The sequence below is a fragment of the Bos javanicus genome, chromosome 11, assembly GCF_032452875.1.
Source record: "Bos javanicus breed banteng chromosome 11, ARS-OSU_banteng_1.0, whole genome shotgun sequence".
Taxonomy (NCBI): Eukaryota; Metazoa; Chordata; class Mammalia; order Artiodactyla; family Bovidae; genus Bos; species Bos javanicus.
The window spans coordinates 9,946,608-9,970,888 of NC_083878.1; the positions used below are offsets into that span (position 1 = coordinate 9,946,608).

Sequence of the window (24,281 nt, forward strand, 5' to 3'; positions counted from 1 at the left end):
CCTTTGAGGTGTTATTTTCTCCATTCAACTGAAAGGGGAAGGCAACATGTCCCAAATCACACAGATGCAAAAGATTAAGCCAGGACTGGACGGGGCAGCCCACTGTGCTTTTGTCCACTCTACTAGACGGATGCCCCTCTCTGCTGAACAGCAAAGTCTGTACAGCTCAAATGGCACTAAGTGCATGCAGGCTGGCCACATCCACTAAAAGGCCATCTTCTGAACCAGTCATCCCACCACACAGACACGCACAGGGCTGCCCTGTCAGGTCAGAGGGCAGCAGACATATCTCTGGACATTATCATGAGTTTGACACGTGACTAAGTTGGAGCTCCTGCATTACTACTTTCCCAAAAAGAAGACAGGCCCAGAAGCCTCACTGCCACCCACTCCTGCCTCCATAGATGGCTCCAGATGTTGCAAAGGCTCCAGATGTTCCTTTGTGGGCAAGCTGAGCCTGTGGTGCTGCCCTGTTAAAGAGCTGCCCTATCACTTCTTGGAGTGTGAGGTCATGTACACAAAAGACCAAGTTAGGATGGCCGTAATTCTACTGTGGTCATGCTTAACTTAACTTTGATGTTTAAGCTGCTACAAGGCTTGTTGGAAATCTAGTCAACACTCCTCATCCTTAACTCTCAAAAGGACCTAACAAGTTAAAGGGTCAGCCTTTACTCAAATCATGTTGCCCTTTACCCAAGAGATTATAACCATTCTTCAGTGTTTAGTAACAGATGAAAATGGTCATGATGATCACCATTACAGTAGCTAAACATTTACCAAGCATTTATTACCTCCCAAAACCCATCCTACAAGTTTACTGACATGACGTCCATTGTTCTTTTGTAAAACTTCTATATCCCTGTTTTATAGCTCACTCGGTGAGGAGCACAGGCGTCTGGCTCTAAAGCTAGGCCCTTAGGCCTATCACCCTCACTTTTCCTGTGGACCCTCCTCATCTGGGTGGGACTCTCTGCTCTGCAGCTTCTTGGATGACCTCAGTACTTTGTTTTATCATCAAAGTACTTCGATTTACATCTCCATCAGATGAGACCAAGAAAAAGGATACGGGACAGCTATGAAAAATACAGCTACAGCACCTTGGCCCAAACCTCCTCTCTTTGGGCCACAATGATGGACATGATGATGTATCCACCCTGAGTTTCTCAGGGCCACTCAGGAAGGAATGATTAATCACCTGATGTTATCACTTCCTAAACACACCACTGAGGCCCACCCAGCCTTGGCCAGCACTGCTGTGTTGAGTGGAGGGTAGCCAAGGGAAGCAGGAGTCGGAAGCAAGAAGCAGCCTCCATACAAAGACCTTTCTCCTGGATCGGGAAGGAAGTAAATGCAGAATCCTGCCAACTTTCTCTCACAGTGCAACCAGAAGGAGGGAACACAAGCAGGCCCAAAGTCATAGGAGAATGTCATTTAGGAGTTACCAAATGTACACAGCACAGTAACATTATGGCTAAAAAATACTAACTCTTATAAAGAACCTTGGGGTAATGACAATTCAAATCCCATTGAAAGTAGACAGCATTTGAGTTTATCTCCTTTGTCCCTCTTATCCCAATAGGCATCAGGCCTAGATCTGAATGCTTCCAAGCATGACAGACTCCTCACTTCTCAAAATTGGTTAGCTTCTACTGCTGGTCAGTTCTAGTTGTTAGAAAGTTTTTTCTCTAAGATAAATCTACTTTCTGATAACTTCTGTCTATGTTCTGCCACTTGGGATAAGAGTTTCTGAACTTGGCTAAGAATCCCAAAGACCCATTCCAGACTAATCAAATTGACATCTTTATTACTGTCTGGGTGCTCAAACATCTTCCCCTCTCCTTGGGCTGGTATCTACCTTAACAATAATGTGACAATAATGGATAGTGTTCTAGTCAATACTGCTCAAGGTCATTTGTTACCACTTTCGGCCTGGGATCTTTGAAAGTCCGTACTTAAGACATTAGGCTAAACTGTGAAACAATTCTTCATCAATCCTGGGTCAAGTTGAGAGTTGCAAAGACAAATTTGAAGTTGTTGGGGAAAAGTTCCAGTTATTGGAAGCTATCAAAGTAGAATCATTCAGGTTATCCCTTATTTAGTAGCTGGTGGTGGGGAACTGTAGGCTGTGGCATCAGAAAAATCAGTGTTCAAAACAGGCATCTGAGTCCCAGTTTCCTCCTTATAAAATGGGAGGACTAACACTCAAACAGAGTCACTAGCATAAATGAGGTGGCAAATGTAAAGCTATCTATTAATATCTAACCTTTTTGTCTATCCCCTTTCCTCTTTTTCTCCCAGACTCCCCTGTGCCAAGTGGCACCTTCAGAGGATCAAAGACATTTCTTAACCCTACTTAGTCACACGGGGGTCAGCAAAACAGGAGCTGTTTCCCCAAATTCTTCCTTCTTTTTCTTTGGAGTGTGTGTGGCCTGACACCCTGGATTACTTCTCTTTAAATCTCTATTAGGAAAAAAGATGGAAAGGAGGGGAATTCTAGGCTGGGGATAAAGAGGCAGGCCAGAGCAAAGCTTGGTTGCAGTATGAGAAGGTCACTTGCCTAACCAGAGGCAAGGGTGTGTATTAAAGAGAGATAGTAGTTTTAGACACATCTGTTTAGCAATCTCAAGATTAGAAATTCCTCATTGGGCAGTTTTGGTCAGTTTCTTTCTTCGCATAACACACTAGTCTATGCCTGCCTCCTCTCTAGAACTGTGGGTTCAGGCAAGAGAAGTTCTAAAGAGAAGCTGAAAACAAGCAGGACCCTTTGGGGCCTTCCCGGGTGCAAAAGCCTTTCCAAGTCCCCTGTTCATGTTTGCAGAAAAAAAGGCATCGACCTCCTAGACTTCCCCAGAGTTCTAAAGAACAGATTCGAACAGTTACTAACTAGGGAAGGGAGGGAATTTGGAAAGGAAGGAGGAGCAGCCAAGAAATAACAGTGCAGCAATAAAGCAGGGTCCTGGTTCCTCCTCAAGGGATACACATAACAATTATCTCTGGAGTTCTCCTGAGTTTTTCTGCAAGAACTAAGGCCCCCATCTAGGTGGAGAATAGTAACTTCAGGCTTAGCTAAAGATAAGTAAAAGAGAGAGTGAAAAAGTTGGCTTAAAACTCAACATTCAAAAAACTAAAATAATGGCATCTGGTCCCATCACTTCATGGCAAATAGATGGGGAAACAGTGGAAACTGTGACAGACTATTTTCTCGGGCTCCAAAATCACTGCAGATGGTGACCACAGCCATGAAATTAAAAGACGCTTGCTCCTTGGAAGAAAAGCTATGACAAACCTAGACAGCATATTAAAAAGCAGAGAAATTACTTTGCCAACAAAGGTCCATCTAGTCAAAGCTATGGTTTTTCCAGTGGTCATGTATGGATGTGAGAGTTGGACCATAAGGAAGGCTGAATGCCAAAGAACTGATGCTTTTGAACTGTGGTGTTGGAGAAGACTCTTGAGAGTCTCTTGGACTGAAAGGAGATCAAACCGGGCAATCCTAAAGGAAATGAGTCCTGAATATTCACTGGAAGGACTGATGCTGAAGCTGAAACTCCAATACTTTGGCCACCTGATGCAAAGGACTGACTCATTAGAAAAGACCCTGATGCTGAGAAAGAATGAAGGCGGGAGGAGAAGGGGACCACAGAGGATGAGATGGTTGGATGGCATCACCGACTCAATGGACATGAGTCTTGAGTAAGTTCCAGGAGATGGTGAATGACAGGGAAACCTGGTATGCTGCAGTCCATGGGGTCACAAAGAGCCGGAGATGACTGAGCAACTGAACAACACAGCCAAATGGAAAGCTCATCTCCTTAAGTGCCCACAGTTTCCTCTAGACTAGCACTAAAAGGAGAAACTGCGCCATAGCAACAATGCAAGGAATGGAGGGAGCAGAAGATCACTGTTGCAGAGGCTCCACTTCAAAGTGTGAAGTGGCTCAGGTGTGGCAGACACAGCCCCAGTTAGGTATGAGGAAGCCCAGAGAGGAAAGGCCTGGAGGTGAGAGCCAGAAAGGAAACTCACAGAAACTGAGGTCAGGGGAACAGCCTTGACCAAGGTCACAGAGTTGAAACTAGAACCTGGATCACCCAGATCCCTTACTACAGTGTCAAAAATGGTAAATGACAATCCTACCCCCAAGCTTCCTCAGGAACTCACTGTCATCTTGCAGGCCAATTTCAACTGAATGACTAGTGACCTTCCCCGAGGCCAACCTAACAGGTCCCAGGGAAGAAATGGTCCTCATCAAACTACTTACATCCAGAAAAGAACAATATTCCAACTTTGACAGTTTGTTCCATAAAGTGCCATAAACCCTACCTTGAATACCTTAAGAGGTCTCAAAAGAAAGTATAGAAGAAACCTTAAATTTCAACATCTAAATCTGTAAGATTCTTTTCTATCATTCAATTGCTGAATCCCTGACCCAAGCTTCTCCCATTTTAAGCCTTTGTTGAAAATCAATTACATGCAAAGCACGATAGCATACAAGAATATAATTTTAAAAGAAATCAATTGCAGAGATAGTGGTGATACTTGTACAACAATGTGATGTACTTAATGCCGCTGAATTGTACACTCTAAATATATATCCACTGGGTCTTTGAACTACACGCAGGCTGGGGTGCTGATCCTCCATAGTTGGCACTCCTTATATATAGTTCTCATCCACAGATTCAACCAACTGTGAATAATGCAGTGATATAGTACTGTAGCACATTATTATTGAAAAAATCCACAATAAGTGGACCCGTACAGTTCAAACCCATATTGTTCAAGGGTCAACTGACGCACGCACACACACAAATGTTTTTAAAATTTTTTTTAAGAAATCAAGATTCCTGTTCTCTAGGACTTTATAAGATATAGCACAGAACTCAACTCATTGTAGACCCGGTGTTTCTGAAATGAATGGAAGATGGTGTTAATGTAAAATGGCCCATGGGAACTGTCACAGGTATGAGTGAGTGGCCTGTAAGACTAGCATTCAGAGGAGATTGCTTCTGGGCTAAGAACATACATATCCAACATACATGTCAATGGATGTGTGTTGACATGGAGACAGTAGAGAGATCATGTGAAAAGGTTCAGAAGGTGTGGGCAAGCCCAGGATACTGGAAGGAGGTTATGAACTCTAGGAGCAGAAAGCCATTCTCTACCCTGCCTTAGCTCACTACCTCACTACCCTGCATAGGCTGCCTACTGCAATGCCTCCGTATCAGTATGACTTAATCCTAGTTACCTTTAATCAAGGAGTAACAGGAAGGGAGAATCATAAAAATCACCCCATTGCATGAAACTGCTGTGTTGTTCACTGGCCAGTCAATTCCCTACAGGGAATTTAGTGCCAGGGGAAAGTCTTGCTGCCCAGAGTCACTGTACTTCCTGATACAGGCCAATGAAATTAAAACAATGACTCAAGAAGAGTCAGTTTTGGTTGTTGTTGTTGTGGGGTTTTTTTGTTTTGTTTTGTTTTTGTTTTTTTTTTTTTGTTTTTGCTTTGGCTATTAGGAAGCTCAGGGCTCTGTACTCAACTTTAATGAACTAAGTTTTAATCATTCCTGCCTGTTCCATGACTCTTATTCTAGAAGTCCTTTCAATGAAAGTTAAACCATATCATCTAATCCTTTTAGTAAGCAGGCAGAAAATAAATAATACAAGAACAAGCAAATGCTCATCAGTCATTCCTACAGGATACACCCTCCTGGTAGAAGGGCAAATTCAAGTGACCAAATTGGATAAGAAAGGAACTCCATAAGCATAGTTGGCCTGAGGACACAGGGGCACCCTGAGGTACTGCTGTAATGCCAAACTGCTTTCTCCAGTCTTTGGGTATTTCTGATTTAGTACCTAGAACCTTCTCTCCAAGAGCTGCTGAATGAACACTAGCTAATTCCTATGTTTTAGATTTTTCTAGCCCCCAAGCAAACCAACTGACTGAATTTCAACTTTCCTGGCACTTTTGTATTTGTCCCAAAGATACAATCAGGTGTATATATATTAAATAATGTGTTAGGGCAGACTCCAAGGCTCTATAACCTAGTCTCCTAGGAAGAAAGTTAGGAAGGACCACACCCCCTTGAAGTGAAGGACTTTGGCTAGTTTCATCCGCTTTAACTCAACTACAGTTAAAACAGGGTTGGAGGGGCAGGGGCAGGGTGCTCTACAGCAATGAGAATGCCCCACCTGTCACTACACGCCTGTGTAGATGAATCTCACAACATAAAGTTGAGTAAAAGAAGCCAGATACAGCACGGAACGGATCGTATGAGTCCACTTATAATAAGTACAGAAACAGATCTACGCCAGTAGAAGTCAGGATAGTAATTACATTTAATGGGGGATACACTTGCTGTTGGGACCTCCCAGCTGCCGCTAGTGGTAAAGAGCCTGTCTGCCAATGCAGGAGACGTAAGAAACTCCGGTTCAAACCCTGGGTCCAATCCCTAGGTTGGGAAGATCCCCTGGAGGAGGGCATGGCAACCCACTCCAGTATTCTTGCCTGGAGAATCCCATGGACAGAGGAGCCTGGCGGGCTACAGTCCATACCACTGCAGAGTCAGACACAGCTAAAGCAACTTAGCATGGAGTACACATAGCTGCTATTAGGGATTCCTAGGTGGTGCCACTCCAGTTCTCTTGCCTGGAAAATCTCTTGGACTGAGGAGCCTCATAGGCTGGAGTCCATGGGGTCCCGAAGAGTCGGACACGACTGAGCAACTTCACTTTCACTTTTCACTTTCATGCATTGGAGAAGGAAATGGCAACCCACTCCAGTGTTCTTGCCTGGAGAATCCCAGGGACGGGGGAGCCTGGTGGGCTGCCGTCTATAGGGTCGCACAGAGTCGGACACGACTGAAGCGACTTAGCAGCAGCAGCAGCAGGTGGTGCTAGTGGTAAAGAACCTGCCTGCCAATGCAGGAGACGCACAAGATGCGGGTTCAATCCCTGGGTCGGGAATATCCCTGGAGAAGGAAATGGCCACCCACTCCAGTATTCTTGCCTGGAGAATCCCATGGACAGAGGAGCCTGGTACAGTCCATAGGGTCGCAAAGAGCCCAACATGACTGAAGTGACTTAGCGCACACACACACACATATGCTTGCTATTGCTGGTAATAATTTGTTACTGGATCTAGGTGGTAGTTACTTAGTGTTCTCAGTTCTCTATGCAAATTATACTTCACTTTAAAAATAAAGGAAGGAAAAATGACAAGGTACTGACTAGGTCCTAGTCTTTGGCACATGGTAGGGCCAAAGAGGTCAAATCGGAAGGGAAAGCCATAACCTAAATGCAGCCACACAAAGCCTTCTGGTGACTCTATCTGCTAATATATGCCTGCAACTTAGTTTTGAAAGAATTTCATGTTTTCACATTATTCCTTTGCCAGTGTTTTACTGCAAATCTTTGACAAGGAAACCAAAGTCTGAAAAAGCTTCCGCAAACCATAGGCCAAGTTCCTAACAGGTCCCGTAACATCCAGGCCAGATGAATGCCCTGACCCGGGGCACAGGTGTGCGCTCATCCAGGGAAAGCTAGGTAACTGCTATCTGTGACCTCATTAATACTAATGTCTTCACAGACTCCTCCTGGGAAGACCAAGTTTGTACAAACAGCAGCAGATTTATCCTGTAAAATTGCCAAGCCAAAGCCAGATATTCCCGATAAGATAACAAAAAAAAAAAAAGAGGATGAGTTAGGGAGGAAAGACACAGTAGATTTTGGATTCTTTAAGGCTCCTGTCCTCTGAAATGCAGTTAACCAAAAGCTACAGATCTACCTTGACATTTTTTTCAGATGGGACAAAGCAGACCCCCACTAGGGTCATCATGCCACCTCAGGGAGATGGCAGCTGACACACTCACAGCCTGGAGGGCAGGGTGAGTGTGGAGCCAGGCTCACAGGCCACTCCTCCAGGATCTTGCTGCGCGTGAGCCACAGGGTTTCCTGTTCTTCCAGTTCTTGCTCTCAGCTGCATCAAGTTACAGCCAGACAGACTGCAGGCAACAGCACCTGTCAGGGGGTCAGGAGACAGGCCTTTGGGACCCCTGTCCTGGGACCCTCCTATCCGCAGACTATAGGACATCAGTTCAAAGGAATAATATGTCCCAGGTGTGCATGACCCTGTGACAGTTCTTTTTCCCATACATACTGGCTGCTACATTGAGTGTGCCAGGCACTTAGAATACTGGGATAAAGGGGACCCTTCTGCCTGCAAATGCTCAGACTATCAGTAGGAGGCAAATATATTACTAATTACCAACTGAAGCAGTAAGGACAGATAGTAAGCAGTTTCTTTCACTACAATAAGATATAGATTCACAATCACTTAAATCACACACATCAATACAATTCTGAGTTTTGTTTTTTGGTTTTTTTTCTTGAAAAGGTTAGAGATGTGTGTTGAACCCATACCTAGAATGTTCTCCTACTCTGGCCTACCAAATTCCCAGTTGTTCTTCAGGGGCCCAATACAAATAGCCTCTCCACAAATATCTTCCCCAAGTTCCCAGCTGGTTACATTAACACACTTTTGACTAAAAAGCGTCTCTTGCTCTTACTGGTCCCAGAGGACTGAAGGCACTGTTCCCAAATTTGTGTCTGTGATACCAGCGTTATTGCAGTATTGAGATACAGCAGGCACTCCAGACACATCTGTTATGGGGACATAAAGGGGCAAAGGGAACACCGAGGAAAGAGTGAGAGAGTAACAAGCACTGGCCACCGCAGACTGCCCAGGTGCTCAGAGCCTGGCCTTGCTCTTCAGGCCTGGGCCTGCACTGCATGTGATCCTGGCAGCAGAGCTTCCTCTCCGTCTACCTGGCTGCCCTGGCCTGTCCCCCAGATCCCTTTACTCTGCCTCCTCTGGACAGCCCTATACCAGGGACCAGACTCTGCGCCTGAGCCCAGAGTCCCACAGGGGCATCTAAACTTCCCACTCCTGTGTGCTGCCCACTGTAACCTGCTGGATCAAACTCCTCTGGGTCTGTCCCTTTGTACCATGTCCAGCCCCAGACCTTCCCACCCACCCTTGTCACACCCACCATAAGCAGGGCAACCATCTAATATATCCCAGTTTGCACAGGATAATCTGCCCAGTGTGATAGTAGCATAACTGTTAACAATGTCCCCTTTTACTCTCAAGTGATCCAGTTTGGACAAAAAAATTACGGGGTTATCATAGGAATAGGCCACAGAGCAAATTCTGCTTGTGGTCCTTGGGGAGCCCACATCTGAACGATGGGAAGAGCTCATGCTACACCAATGGCGCTGAAAGGAGATAGGACGGGGCAGGGCGTGGGACTGGGTTCCTGGCTGGTCCCTTAGGACAAGACACCTGCTTTCCTCAACTGTAAAATGAACAGATGAGCTCAAAGATCTCTCTCAATGGACACCAGCCTCATAAACCCATGAAACTGAAAGACAATTGGCCGTCCCCAGTTGTCCCAGGCAGCCCCATGCTGGGGCCAGAGGCCAGGGCTCTGGAATCAGACCGCATGGGTTTGAATGCTGGCTTGTCCTTGAGCAAGGTACTGCCCTTTCTGTGTCTTGGTGTCTTCCTCTGACTAATAGGCAGCAATAATGGCTATCCTGGAGGGCTGCCTGAGGTGGCCTGTGTTGTGGTCAAGTTCCTAGACAGAGTCCAGCACTTAGTAAGTGGTGCACATTTGCTATTTTAAGGCCTTTGGGAATTGAGGGGAAAAGTGAACTGATGGGAAATGGCTGGAAGACTTCATTAGAAGGGGTTGAAATAGGAACATTTGGGAGGAAAAAGTCCTTCAAATGGGAAAAAGGAAAAGTGACAGCTTCAAATTCCCTTATTTAGCCCAAATTAAAGCTGTTCAATAGCTCATCTGGCTTCATTCCTTTATCAGACAATATGGAGATGCCAGAAAGAAAAAGTTGGGAATAAAGCCTTCCAAGAACATAGACCATATCCAAGCCTCCAGGACAGCGCTGCTAAGCTGAGGAGAGGGAAATAGGCTGGGTGGGTAGGTACCAAGGTTTCCCAGAGCCAGGTCCTCAGACCCGACTCACTCTCTTCGTTTACTCCAAGATTACTCTGCCAACAAAGGTCCATATAGTCAAGGCTTTAGTCTTCCCAGTGGTCAGGTACGGTTGTGAGAGCTGGACCATAAAGAAGGCAGAGTGCCAAAGAATTGATGCCTTCGAACTGTGGTGCTGGAGAAGACACTTGAGAGTCCCTAGGACAGCAAGAAGATCAAACCAGTCAAACAAAATCTTTGATTTTAAAAGGAAATCAACCCTGAATACTCATTGGAAGGACTGATGCTAAAGCTGAAGCTCCAGTATTTTGGTCACCTGATGCAAATAGCCAATTCATTGGAAAAGTCCCTGATGCTGGGAAAGACTGACAGCAGAAGAAGACACATCAGAGAATGAGATGGCTGGATGGCGTCACTGATGCAATGGACATGAACTTGGGCAAACTTAGGGAGATGGTGAGGAAAGGGAGGACTGGCGTGCTACAGTCCATGGGGTCCCAAAGAGTCACACATGACTGGGCGACTGAACAACGACAACAATGCCACTCCAGGGAAGGACTATTAAGGAAGTGCTTAGAGATCCGCAGACAAAAATGCAAAAAGCATGACACTTCCAGGGAAAAGGAGATTTTCTAGCCATGACAATCTAGACAAGACAAAGGCTGTACAGGAACGAGAGAAGTAGAGCGTGGGTCCCACACAGAGGGTCCTCTCTGGCTTTGTCAAGAACCCCAGGCACCCTAATGTCAGAAGAGGCCAAACTGGACAGCCCAGAGTCTGTATATGAAGGGCAAAGCGCTCTCTGCTGAGAACCAAGATGGCCAGGGACTCTACACTCAATGTGCCAAAAAAAACAAAAAAAGACCATTCACTTCATGGAAACTCCAGGGTCAGTGGGGCTGAAACCTACTATGACCCAGCCCTATGACTCAATAGCACAAGGCACCTCAAGTGGTTCCCCCAGTGGGAAGCCAGAGACTGCGGCAGATGTGAGGAAGTGTGAGCAAGCGTCTCACAAGCCAACTTCAGCATAAGTGGCCTCAGCAACTGCCCTTGGAGCCTCTGCAGTTCTGCCCTCCAGGGGAGGTACCAATGGAGAGAGGACCAGGCTTCTACAACGAAAAGAGGTTTGAACTAATGCTATGACTATTCAGTGCAACTGTGTCTCTCATGACTTCCCAAGGAGGGCGCTTCAACTAAGGCACACCAAAACAGCCCAGGCATCCCAAAGACCCACCCACCCGATGGGGTTGCTACCTTCTCCCCAGAGGATCAGGAGGAAAGCAAGTTAGAACAGGAGTTCAAAAGCGGGTCTCCTCTGCCCGGGAAAGAGAAGGTTTTAGGAGTTGGAGGGAGCAGTGAGGACGCTTCCTTACTCCTCAGCTTTAGGAACTTTCCATCCTTCTATCCTCCCTGTCCTCTGCGCTAATCTGACATCAGACAGAGAACATAAATGGGCCAGAACCCACCTGCCCTGAAAGCTCTTAGAAACAGGGCCTCTTTTGCTCCCACGCAGATGGGCAGCACAGTTGGGTATCTGAGAATGTCTTTATGTATGCATATTTGACAGCTGTCTAGGAAATCCCACAGACAGAGGAACCTGGTGGGGGCTACAGTCCATGGGGTAGCAATAAGTAGGACACAACTTAGTCACTAAACCACCACCATCAATATCTGACACATTGAGTGTTGACTCTGGCAGGTACAGCTCTAAGAACTCCACATATATGCACTCTCTTAAATCCTTACAAAGAACCTATTAAGGTGTTATCCACTCTCCATTTCACAAGTAGAAGAAACTGAGGTCTAGTGAGGTTAAATAACTGGCCCAAGTTCACACCGCTGGTTTGTGAGGAGCCAGGATTCAACCCCAGGAAGCCTGGCTCTACTTGTCACCATGGAGACCCTCCCAGAGGCTGCTGGACTGTCCCTCAGTGGCACCAACAGCCCCTTTCCTCTGTCCCCAGCAATAGAAGTTTCAGCATCTCACGTGCCTGCCTTGCTCAGAAGCCTGGCAATGCCTGGCCCTTAGGGAAACCCCAACAAAAGTCAGGGTGAGATTCTTCTGGGGTCAGCTGAACAAACTTCTCTCCCATGGCTTTCTGGAGTGCTTACCTTGCCCATATTTTTCTGAAGACACAAAAACAGTAACTCAGGTAACCCACACTTCAGCCAGGGGCCATGGACATCTGTTAATTATTGTGGTCTGCAGACCTCACTGTAAATTCACCTTTTGTAAAAGGCCACTTCCCCCCATGACTATCCCACGACATGGACACTGAGAGCGAAGAACTACGGTCCTCATCACAGCTACTACTAAGTAGCTTTATGATCAGTTAGTGATGCACTGTAATACTAGAATGCGGGACAGACTATTCCATTTGATGCAGCTTCTATTGATGTAGCTTCTCAGTCCATAGATACTTGAGGTCAGAAAAGTCTTTTTTTTTTTTTTTTTTTTTTTTGTGGGGAAGGGGAATCTGTCCTGGGCATTGTAGGATGTTTAGCATCATCCTTTGCCTCTGCTTACCAGATGCAATAGCACATCTTCATCCACCTGCTTGTGACAACCAAAAATGTCTCCAGACACCACCAAAGTACACCTGGGGGACAAAATCACTAATCGTTGAAAACCATTGCTCTAAAGGAGTACTTTAAAAACAAATAAACAAAAAACACAGTCTTTGCCCCTGTAAATTGGACCAGGAGAAAAACTCTTGCTCTTTATGATAGACTAGGTAGCCCCTCACAAGATTATCCAGCCCAAAATGTCAACAGCACTGAGGCTGAGAGAATTGCTTTAAAAGTAAGCAGAAATAGCCACCTGTGATCTATGGCGTGTGATATTAACTCACAGCCAATGAACTCTGATTTGCTTTGCCAGGTCTCCAACCCAACTGCTTTGGAAAGTCAAAGACAGATAACATGCAGTGTTGGAAAACAAACCAAACTTGCTGATTTCAAAACTTAACAATGATAAAGAGGAACCAGTTATCAGCAGTCATCTTTTAAACCGGAAGTATCTGAACAGAGGAAGCCAGTTTTCTGGGGTTCCTGAGTTCTTTTAATGTACCAGATCTCCTTACTAAGGCTGCTAGTTTTTGAGAAAACTGTTAGGGCTTGTGCTGTTTTGAGGCCCCCTGGAAAATGGCCCCTGCTTGCCTTCAAACTCTTCAGAGTGATAGAAAAGTTCAACTTTGAAAAGTGATACATAAAAATATATATTGGCTTTGTCTAAGAAAGCTCAGAGAGAATATTAACTCATTCAGGGGTAAAGAAAAAAGTGCTTCTTGGCCACTCTCTGAAATATCAATTTGACAATACAAAACAAATGGATGATGAGTAAAAGCTACAAAATAACATTGTAAATATGTTTTCCAAACATATTTAAATAAATTTAAAAAGCATATTAAAAAAGCTACAAAACATTCCTGTTAGCATCAATTGTCTTCTGAGCAGGAAAGGGGCTTATTATTAAGATACTAAGAACTAAGTTAAAGTTGAATGGGCCAAATTGTACCTCCCTGTCAATGTCAGTTACCTCAGCCAAAAGTAATCTTGTGTGTGCCTGTGCTAAGTTGTCTCAGTCGTGTCCGACTCCAAGATTCCATGGACTATGGCCCACCAGGCTCCTCTGTCCACAGGAGTCTCCAGGCAAGAATACTGGAATGGGTTGCCATTCCCTTCTCCAGGGGATCTTCCCGACCCAGGGGTGAAACTCACATCTCCTGTGTCTCCTGCTTTGCAAGCAGATTCTTTACTGCTGAGCCATTAAAGTTTAATCAATCCCTTTACTCCCACACTTTCATCCCCTATCTGAAGATTAATGACACAGAGTAGGTGCTCAAAAAATACCAGTCAACTCCCCATCCCATGGGAATAACTGCTACAACCCTTCAGCAGATGTAAAGTATCTATTCCTAGAGTCTTATCTCACCAGAGAGCTGAAAGGTGTCTTAGTCTCAATTTTCGATATACTATCTAGAGGGCCTTGTACACACAGCAGGTTCTCAAAAAACATTAAATTCTTGTCTCTTGGGGGTTCTGTTAAACCTTTCTGCTTTCAAGATATTTCCCCCTCTCATTAAGTTCAGAATTGAAAGCTTACCCTCATTAATCTAGTGAAGAGCCTAAATTAACTATCTGTATTCCAAGACTGTGTCACCAGTCTGTGCGTATTAAAACAACTGGTTAATGACTAAGGCACGCGTCCTTCATTTCACTTCCATGGTAAATCCTGATTCTCATCCTTCGGAGACAAAAAAACCCTGTATCTTGTATATTAATTATAGTTCAATTAATTAAAAGAATCCTCTAAGTCTCCAGACAGGACAAAACCTTTGACGGGTAGAAGATAGGAAACACCCTCTTTCTCCTTCCATGTCTCCGGGCCACCCTTTCTCAGGATCAGCCTCACACCATGCCTCAGGCCTTGATGAGGGAATAGCTCACAATCCAATGGTCCGCCCATCCACTCACCCCTTCAGTCCAGTGCCAGCACTTCCCCCAGCTGCCCCTCCTCCGCTTCCTGCAGCAGTTACTCAGGTTCTTTTCCCAGAAAGGTCTACTCCTTCATTCTTGTATTCACTGAGTACCTCACTACTGGCTACAAACGGGCTATAAAGGTGGACAGCTAGGATTCTCCATTCTCTGAAACTACCAACTCCAGTGTACAATGGGATGACACAAACGCCACACAAAAGCACCTAGTGTGAGCAGGTGTGACACTTAGGAGGAATGGTGATGCAAGTCTCTGGGGAATGGAAGATAGAGACGATGAGGCTGATGTGGGAGCTGGGGTCAGAGGGCAATCAGTGCGCAGTCTTTTTTTAAGTATAATTGTTTACAATGTGTTAGTTTCTGGTATACGGCAAAGTAATTCAGATAAATATATATGCTTTTTCATATTCTCTTCCTTTATGGTTTATTATAGGATATTGTTTAAAGCATTTTAAAAAATTTATTCATTTATTTACTTTTGGTCATGCTGGCTGCTTGATACTGCACAGGTTTTTCTCCAGGTTCAGGGACCAGGGGTTACTCTCTAGATGCAGCATGCGGACTTATCACTGTGGCCTCTCCTGTGGCGCAGCACAGGCTCTAGGGCATGCAGGCTTCAGTAGCTGCAGCACAGGGGCTCAGCAGTTGCAGCTCCCAGGCTCTAGAGCACAGGCTCTATAGCTGGGGTGAATGAGCCTAGTTGCTCCGCCACATGTGGGATCTTCGGGAATCGGGGATCAAACCCATGTCCTCTACATTGGCAGGTGGATTCTTTACCACTGAGCCACCAGAGAAGCCCTATTATAGAATATTGAATATAGTTCCTGTGCTATACAATGGGACCTTGCTTATCTATTTTATATAGTTTGTATCTGCTAACCACAAACCCCTAATTTACTCTTCCCCACCCTTTCCCCCTTGGTAACCATAAGTTCGTTTTCTGTCTGTGAGTCTGTTTGTTTCATAAGTCCGTTTGTGTCATATTTTAGATTCCACATATAAAGTGATAGTACAAGGGCTTAAAAGGCTTCTGAAATGATCTAGTCCAACTCTAGAAAGAGACTAGAAACAAACCCCACGAGGCCTCTGAAGTAACCCAGAGACCAGCTGACAAAGGTACAGCAATCAGAAAGGAAATTCAATTAAATGAGTCCAGGGATCCCAACCAGAAAAGTCAGAGAGTACTGGTGCCATTAATCTGACCAAGAGGAGAGAAAGCTGCGTTCCTGGACGTGCTGGATGTAGGTGCCGCCAGCATCCAAAAGTGACCAGACACCGACCAGATGGAGTCTTCCACTGGTCCCAGAGGCAGGACTGTGGCCACGAGCAAGGGCCTCTGGAACCCAACTGGCTTGGGTTCAATTCCCTGCTCTCACAAAAAAGTTAGTGACCTTGAACAAGTCACCTGGGCCTCAATTGCTTACCAGTAAACAGTGATGCTGATAATAGTATCTACTTCATGGTGTCGCTGTGAATGCTAATGAGCAGCTGTAAAGAGTAAATGCTAATAACAGGTGTAAAGATCTACTGGTACACAGGAGATGCTATATGTGTTTGCTCTTGAGTTTCAAACTGTCAAATTAGCAAAAGTGAGCAAATAACCCTTACTCTCCTAACAGCACAAAACACTGGACTTGTCTATCAGGAGACAAGTGATTCCAATGGAGCTAGTTTTGGGCAGATGAACCTAAACTTTCCCTGCCTCAGACTACAACCCAGAATATATAAAATGATAGAGATTTCAGAAGAGTTCAAACCAAGGCCTTTTCAAAAAACTCTAAAATTCAAGCTTCAACCTTCTCTCCTAATTCTTCCTTCAAGGATCAACTTTTAAGAGTTTAAGAGTCACTGCTCTATGTTCCCAGGTAGCACTACTGATAAAGACCCTTCCTGCCAATACTGGAGATGTAAGAGACATGGTTTATGTTTCCAAAATATTCTTTCTGATTCTCTTCCTATTTCCCAAATGCAGCTGGAATCAAACAGCTTTGTTCACCTAAGTTCAGTTCAGTTAGGTTGCTCAGTCATGTTCAACTCTTTGCGACCCCATGAACTATAGCATGCTAGGTTTCCCTGTCCATCACCAATTCCCAGAGCTTGCTCAAACTCATGTCCATAGAGTTGGTGATGCCATCCAACTATCTCATCCTCTGTCGTCCCCTTCTCCTCCTGCCTTCAATCTTTCCCAGCATCAGGGTCTTTTCCAATGAGTCAGTTCTTTGCAGCACGTGGCCAAAGTATTGCAGTTTCAGTTTTAGCATCAGTTCTTCCAATGAATACTCAGGACTGATTTCCTTTAGGATTGACTGGTTGTAACTCCTTGCAGTCCAAGAGACTCTCAAGAGTCTCCTCCAACACCACAGTTCAAAAGCATCAATTCTTCGGCGCTCAGCTTTCTTTATAGTCCAACTCTCACATCCATACACGACTACTGGAAAAATCGTAGCTTTGACTAGACGGACCCTTGTTCACAAAGTAATGTCTCTGCTTTTTAATACGCTGTCTAGGTGGGTCATAGGTTTTTTTCTAAGGAGCAAGTGTCTTTTAATTTAATGGCTGCAGTCACCATCTGCAGTGATTTTGGAAATAAAGTCTCTCACTGTTTCTATCGTTTCCCCATCTATTTGCCATGAAGTGATGGGACTGGATGCCATGATCTTAGTTTTCTGAATGTTGAGTTTTAAGCCAACTTTTTCACTCTCATCTTTTTTCTCCAACTTTTTTACTGCTCACCTAAACTGGGAGACTGAACAACAGACTGGTTCCAAACAGGAAAAGGAGTACGGCAAGGCTGTATATTGTCACCCTGCTTATTTAACTTATATGCAGAGTACATCATGAGAAACGCTGGGCTGGAAGAAGCACAAGCTGGAATCAAGATTGCTGAGAGAAATATCAATAACCTCAGATCTGCAGATGACACCACCCTTATGGCAGAAAGTGAAGAGGAACTAAAAAGCCTCTTGATGAAAGGGAAAGTGGAGAGAGAAAAAGTTGGCTTAAAGCTCAACATTCAGAAAACGAAGCTCATGGCATCTCGTCCCATCACTTCATGGGAAACAGTGGAAACAGTGTCAGACTTTATTTTTCCGGGCTCCAAAATCACTACAGATGATGATTGCAGCCATGAACCTAAAAGACGCTTACTCCTTGGAAGGAAAGTCATGACCAACATAGATAGCATATTCAAAAGCAGAGACATTACTTTGCCAACAAAGGTCCATCTAGTCAAGGCTATGGTTTTTCCAGTGGTCATGTATGGATGTGAGAGTTGGACTGTGAAGAAGGCTGAGTGCCGAAGAATTGATGCTTTTGAACTGTGGTGTTGGAGAAGACTCTTGAGAGTCCCCTGGACTGCAAGGAGATCCAACCAGTCCATTCTAAAGGAGATCGGTCCTGGGTGTTCATTGGAAGGACTGATGCTAAAGCCGAAACTCCAGTACTTTGGCCATCTCATGGGAAGAGTTGACTCATTGGAAAAGACTCTGATGCTGGGAGGGATTGGGGGCAGGAGGAGAAGGGGATGACAGAGGATGAGATGGCTGGATGGCATCACCGACTCGATGGACATGAGTTTGGGTAAACTCGGGGAGTTGGTGATGGACAGGGAGGCCTGGCGTGCTGTGATTCATGGGGTCGCAAAGAGTCGGACACAACTGAGCAACTGAACTGAACTGAACTGAACTGAAATTCCAGCTTCTGCAACTGCTGAGTTAAGGCCTGACTCAATTCTGCCCCCACTGGTAATTTAGAGGAAATACACCCAAGTGTCCCTGAGGCACTTCACTGGCTGAAAGGTAGCTGCAAGTGCAAACAATCTCACAATAAAGAACTTTTTACATTGTTGTGCTTAATCATCACAACTTCCTAAAGCGGAGAAACTTGAGGTTTATGATTCTTGTTTTACAAATAAAAAAAAAAGGTTGGCGGTCCAAAGAAGCCAGTGACTTGCTCAGGGTCCTGTGGTTAATAAAGCACAAAACAGAGATTAGAACTCATTTCTACATATCCTGGGTAATTCTCTTTACAATCTGGGACTAAACGGACACTCCCCATTCTAGGCCAGTAAGTTTCCAGTCCTAGCTTTCATCCTGTGGCTTGGGGGGGGTGGGGGGGGCGGGGGGTAAACTTGTGGACCTAGGTTCCATCCTCTGAACAAGGAGTGAGTAAATTTATAAGTCCTGGGGCAATACTTTACCCAACTGAGAATGCCATCCCTGAATTAATAACCCTCCAGCTTAAAGGAAACCAACCCTCAATATTCATCAAAAGGCGGGCTGCTGAACCTGAAGCTCCAACACCTTTGGCCACCTGATGCAGAGTCAACTCATCAGAAAGACCCTGATGCTGGGAAAGTCTAAAGGCAAAAGAAGCAGTGGCAGAGAATGAGACGGTAAGATAGCATCACCAATTCGTGCATGCTTAGTTGTTCAGTCGTGTCCAACTCTGCTACCCCATGGACTGTAGCCCATGAGGTTACAACCAGGCTCCTCTGTCCATGGAATTTTCCAGGCAAGAATACTGGAGCAGGTTACCATTTCCTCCTCCAGGGGGTCTTCCCGACTCAGGTAATTTAGAGGAATTACCTAAATTTAGAGAGATCACACATCTTCTGCATCTCCCGCATTGGCAGGCAGATTCTTTACCACTGAGCCACCCGGGAAGCTCCAGTATCACCAATTTAATGGACACGAATTTCAGCAAACTCCGGGAGACAGTGAAGGACAGAGGAGTCTGGCATCCTGCAGTTGCAGAGTCGGACACGACTTGGGTGACTGAACAACAGCAAGCTTTGAATTCTAGGACTTGCCAAGAAATGACAGTCTTCCACAAGGGTTAACTCACTTCTCGGGCAAATAAGCCCAAAGCTAAGGTCCTGCCTCTGACACAACTAAACCAGCTGCCGTCTGCTCCCTACTCCAGTTTGAGGCTAGGAAACTTCATGTTATATTGGAATTCATCTGCCACGGCTCTGAAAACACTGTGATGGCAACCCACCATCATCCTCTCCTTCGCTCTCACGATCAACCAGAAAGAGTATGAGCAGGTCGTCCCACAGAAAGATAATGTCAAAACATTTTCCCCAAAATGTGTTCCTACTAAGACAGAAATTTCAAGCACGTAATTGAGCAACGTTCCGTCTTTGACTCACAGATCTGGACACCCTCTACCCCCGCCCACCCCTTCGTCTCAAATCCTAGCTGAGGCCCAGGGCAGGAGCCAATCCCGCAATCTCGAGCATTTCAGAAACTCAATTCTCCCCCAGAGAGCGCCTGGGGCCCTGGCTAGCCCCGCCCCCACTCCGTACCCAAAGGCACAGAGAGCGAGGCTCCCCGGCGAGGCAGGAGGCTTGTCTTACGTAAAAGACCTGGCCCGAAAAAGAGCTCGGATTTGGGGGCACTGCTGAGAGAGAAAGTGGGCAGATTGGTCGAGGCCTACAACTGAAAAAGGCTCCAGAACGACAAAAATCCCCAGGAAGACGGCAAAGGAACGAGGGGGTTGTGGAGTTGGTCCTCTTGGAGAAACTTTTGGGAACACCAAAAGTAATATCCAAAGTCCGCCCCCCATTTGGAGGCGGGACCGGAGGTGGGGTACTCGAGGAGGGGCAGTCCGGAGCCCGATGCTGGGTATGAGAGGAGGAGGGGGGGCGCCTCAGTTCCGGAAAAGGGGCGCGGCGGGCGAAGTTCCTCTGCCCGTTTCCCAGCTTTTTCCCGTGTGGTCTTTTCCCACGAGGCCGTGAGGAACGCTAGAGGGAATCGTAACGCCGAAATGCCGTCTTTAGCCTTGGAGGAGCCCAGGCAGCCGAGTCTTCTCCCCCAACCCCGCCACGATTCTCCCCACGTGCTCCGGCCGGAACACAGACTGCGAAAGGGGGGTTCCTCCCACGTGGAACCAGCAGTCACAGACTACGTGCAGGGTGGCCTGCCCCTCCAGGGGCGGGGGTTGGGGGGAAGCGGGAGCGCGAGTGCGCTCGGGATAGCAGAGAGGGAGAGGCGCGCGGTGCACGAGCCCCGGAGCCTCGCAGGCGCGCACACGCCTGCCGGTGCCTAGCGGACGTGGCTCCTCCAGCCCAGGGCTTTTCCCCGCCGTCCTGATATTTTCCGCGTCTGCGGCCCAGAATGGGGAGAAAGCGGGTCCCCGTACGGTCTAAGAGAAGATTCCTAGTCGGCCGGGACCCCGGAGAGAGAGCCACGGACAAAGTAAGGTTCTCAGAGGCGAGCCAGCCGCCCCTCCCGCGCTTACTTACCTTCTGCACTTGGTCGTGGTTGAGCTCCGTAAAGAAGTAGGCGAGCAGATGTGAGGCAATCATCCTGCCAACTCCCGACGGAACAGAGTTGGGAAACCGAGGCCGGAGCGCGTGCGGGGTAGGAGAGCGGCGCGGTCGGACCGCTTTGTACCTGGACTTGGCGGCCCGGCCGGGATTGGTGAGTCCGGGAGGCACACAAAGAAAGCACACGATGGCGCGCCTGGCTGGAGGGTTTCGGGTCTCTAAAAACAGGTTTTGGTAGTCCCAACTGCTGAACGGAGACCAAGAGTCACTCCCGGCGACGTGTTGGGATGTCCCACTGTCAAAGTACTAACTTCAGCCACAAGATCACTAAGGCTCAACTTGAGAAAGAATCGAAGTGCGGCTTCACTAGGGCGACCGGACCTCTCGGCCTCATTCGTGGGCTGCGCTCGCCCGCGGATCTTCTCGGCTAGGTGTCACGGCGGTGCTAGCGGCGGCCTGGGACTCCTGTGCCGGAGTTTCGTGCAACAATGTGGCTTATTGAGGGATTGCCGGCTCGCGGGCCGCCGGGTCAGTGACGCGCGCACGCCCATTGGCTGCGCGGGGAGGGTGTGTGCGCCTAGGGGCCGCCCGCCGCCGCGGCGCAGCCAGTCGGAGCTTACGGCCCGCGGGCGCGGCCGCTCAGACACGGAGTGGGCAAGCTGAAGGGGCGCGCCTGGGGCGGGGGGCGGGGCCAGGAGCCGAGGATGAGACGTGTGGTCCGTGGCAAGAGGCTGCGGCAGAAAGGCGCATGAGCCAACGCCGCGTCAGGCTCAGCTATGGGTGGGGGGGTGCATGATCACAGACCCGGAGTGTGGGGTGACTGGAAAGACGGGTCAGCGGACCTGCACACGCCCTGGGCGGGGAGAGAGACACTGTCTGGCATCTCGGGGTCATGTGAGGGGCCCCTGCTACTGGGTCACATTTCTGAAGCATCTTAGTTTTCACCTACTGGCGTCCGCGCAGTTCTGACGCAAAGTTAGCCGCCACAACTACTGCTTTACTTTATGCCAAGCTTCAGAAAACTGAATGAATGTGAGTTTTACTAACTTGGTTTTACAGATGAGGATACAGAGCCCTTAAGAAACTTGCCCAAGATCACACAGTTAGTGAGTGGCAGATAAGGGAAGGAACCCACTTCCCTCTCTGACTTTGAGGCCCTATTCTTTTCCCTATTAGTTATCCCATCCTGCCATTCTAAGAGCCAGGAAGTGGAAAGCAGAAAAGAACTTTTGTCAGCAACCGTGGGACTGATGCGTGAGTGAAACTGGGTGGTAAGTGTGTAACCAAATGACCCTGGCCATGTGTGGAGTGGGGTGGCTTAGGGATTCTGAGACAAATAGGAGCCACAGCTAATGTCCAGCATCAAACTTTTTTTCCTTTTTCTAGAAATTTTATTGAAATATATTTGATTTACCATGTTGTGTAGATTTCTGCTGTATGGCAGTGATGCTGTTATACATGTATATTCTTTTTCCTGTTCTTTTCCATTATGCTTTATCACAAGATAGTGAATACAGTTCCCCGTGTTACACAGTTGGACTTCATTGTTTATCCATACTATATATAACCGTCTGCATCTGCTAATCCTGAACTCCCAATACTTCCCTCCCCTTGCCCTCCTGCTTAGCAACCACAAGTCTATTCTTTGTATCTGTGAGTCTGTTTCTGTTTCATTTGTGTCATATTTTAGCTTCCACATATAAGTGATATTATATGGTATTTGTGATATTATATGGTATTGATCTTTCTCTCTCTCTCTTTCTCTGACTTATTTCACTTAGTATGATAATCTCTAGGTCTATCCATGTTACTGCAAATAGCATTATTTCATTCTTTTTATGACTGAGAAATCCATTATATATACATACCATGTCTTCTTTACCCATTCATTTGTAGATGGGTGTTTAAATTGTTTCCATGTTTGAGCTATTGTAAATAGGGGTGTGTGTATCTTTTCGAACCACAATTTTGTCTGGGTATGTGCCCAGGAGTGGGACTGCTGGCTCATATGCTGGTACCAGACTTTGATTCACGATAGAAAGCCGGCAAGAGTGACTGCAGCCTATGGGAGATCCGTGATTGTGGAGAACAACAAGCCTGAGGTTGGAAAGATCACAGAGGAGGGAAGATGAGGGTTTGCAGTGTTCTGCTGAGGAGTTCGTCCTTCTCTTATAAACAGGGGAGTACTATCTGCAATCTATAATAATAATAAAACAGAAGTATTAAACTCTCATTCTTGGGAAATAAACAAACTTATATACAAATTTCTGTATGCAAATATACAGAAAAAACAAAAACATCGATGATCTAGCCTCTCAGCAAAACTTCTCAGAAGCTATGTACTCTTGCCAACTACACATTCTCACCCTTCCCTCCCTATACTCCAGTCAGGCTTAGGTCCAAAACTGTTTTGGTCATAGTCACCACGATGATGTACATATTGTCAAATCCTCTGTTCCTATCTCTTTTTTTTTTTATCATTTAAAATGTTTTATTGACATGTATTTGATTTATGGGCTTCCCTGGTGGCTCTATGGTAAAGAATCTGCCTGCCAATGCAGGAGACATAGGTTCAATCCCTGGGTCAGGAAGATCCTCTGGAGAAGGAAATGGCAACCCTCTCCAGTATTCTTGCTGGGAAGTCCCATGGACAGTGGAGCCTGGTGGGTCCATGGGGTCACAACGAGCTGGCTATGACTTAGCAACTAAACAACTGCAGCACAATAGATTTACAGTGTCATGTTCATTTCCAATGTACAGCACAGTGGCTCTATATGTATATGTATATGCTGCTGCTGCTGCTGCTAAGTCGCTTCAGTCATGTCCAACTCTGTGCAACCCTGCAGACAGCAGCCCACTAGGCTCCCCCGTTCCGGGGATTCTCCAGGCAAGAACACTGGAGTGGGTTGCCATTTCCTTCTCCAATGCATGAAAGTGAAAAGTCAAAGTGAAGTCGCTCAGTCGTGTCGGACTCTTAGCAACCCCATGGACTGCAGCCTACCAGGCTCCTCCATCCATGAGATTTTCCAGGCAAGAGTACTGGAGTGGGTTGCCATTGCCTTCTCCCTATATGTATATAGATATACATATATATCTATAAAACTGTGTATATATTCAATTATATATATATATATATATATGTATATTTTTCAGATTCTTTGATAGGTTATTCCAAAATATGGAGTATTTGGAATACTGTGCCATACAGTAGGTCCTTGTTGGTTATCCATTCCTATCTCTTTTATACCCTTGTCTTACTCCATCTCTCAGGGATGTTGGGCACAACTGACCAAATCCCTCATCTGGACACACCTTCCTCTGCTGAGCCAGGGAAGCTCTACCTTTCTGGTTTCCCTCAAACCTCACTCCAGGTTCCTTAGCCCCTGTTTTCTCTACTGGTAAATGCTGGCATATTCAAGGGCTGTCCTTCACCCTCTTCTCTGATCTAGTTACACTCTCTCCCTGGTGTTCCCTGCCAGCCCCATGACTATTATATCATTTAC

The 24,281-nt window shown here is 46.3% G+C and overlaps 1 protein-coding gene across 1 annotated transcript in view; it reads right to left on the reverse strand.

Annotated features, from left to right (window-relative positions):
* The window catches only part of HK2 (hexokinase 2), a 69,295-nt gene extending 48,028 nt beyond the window's left edge, over nt 1–21,267 (reverse strand). The window contains exon 1 of the mRNA XM_061431819.1: nt 20,755–21,267. Within this exon, the coding sequence (XP_061287803.1) occupies nt 20,755–20,817 (63 nt within the window). The 5' untranslated portion in view covers nt 20,818–21,267. The remainder of the gene's footprint in view (nt 1–20,754) is intronic.
* Between the last annotated feature and the right edge of the window lie 3,014 nt (nt 21,268–24,281).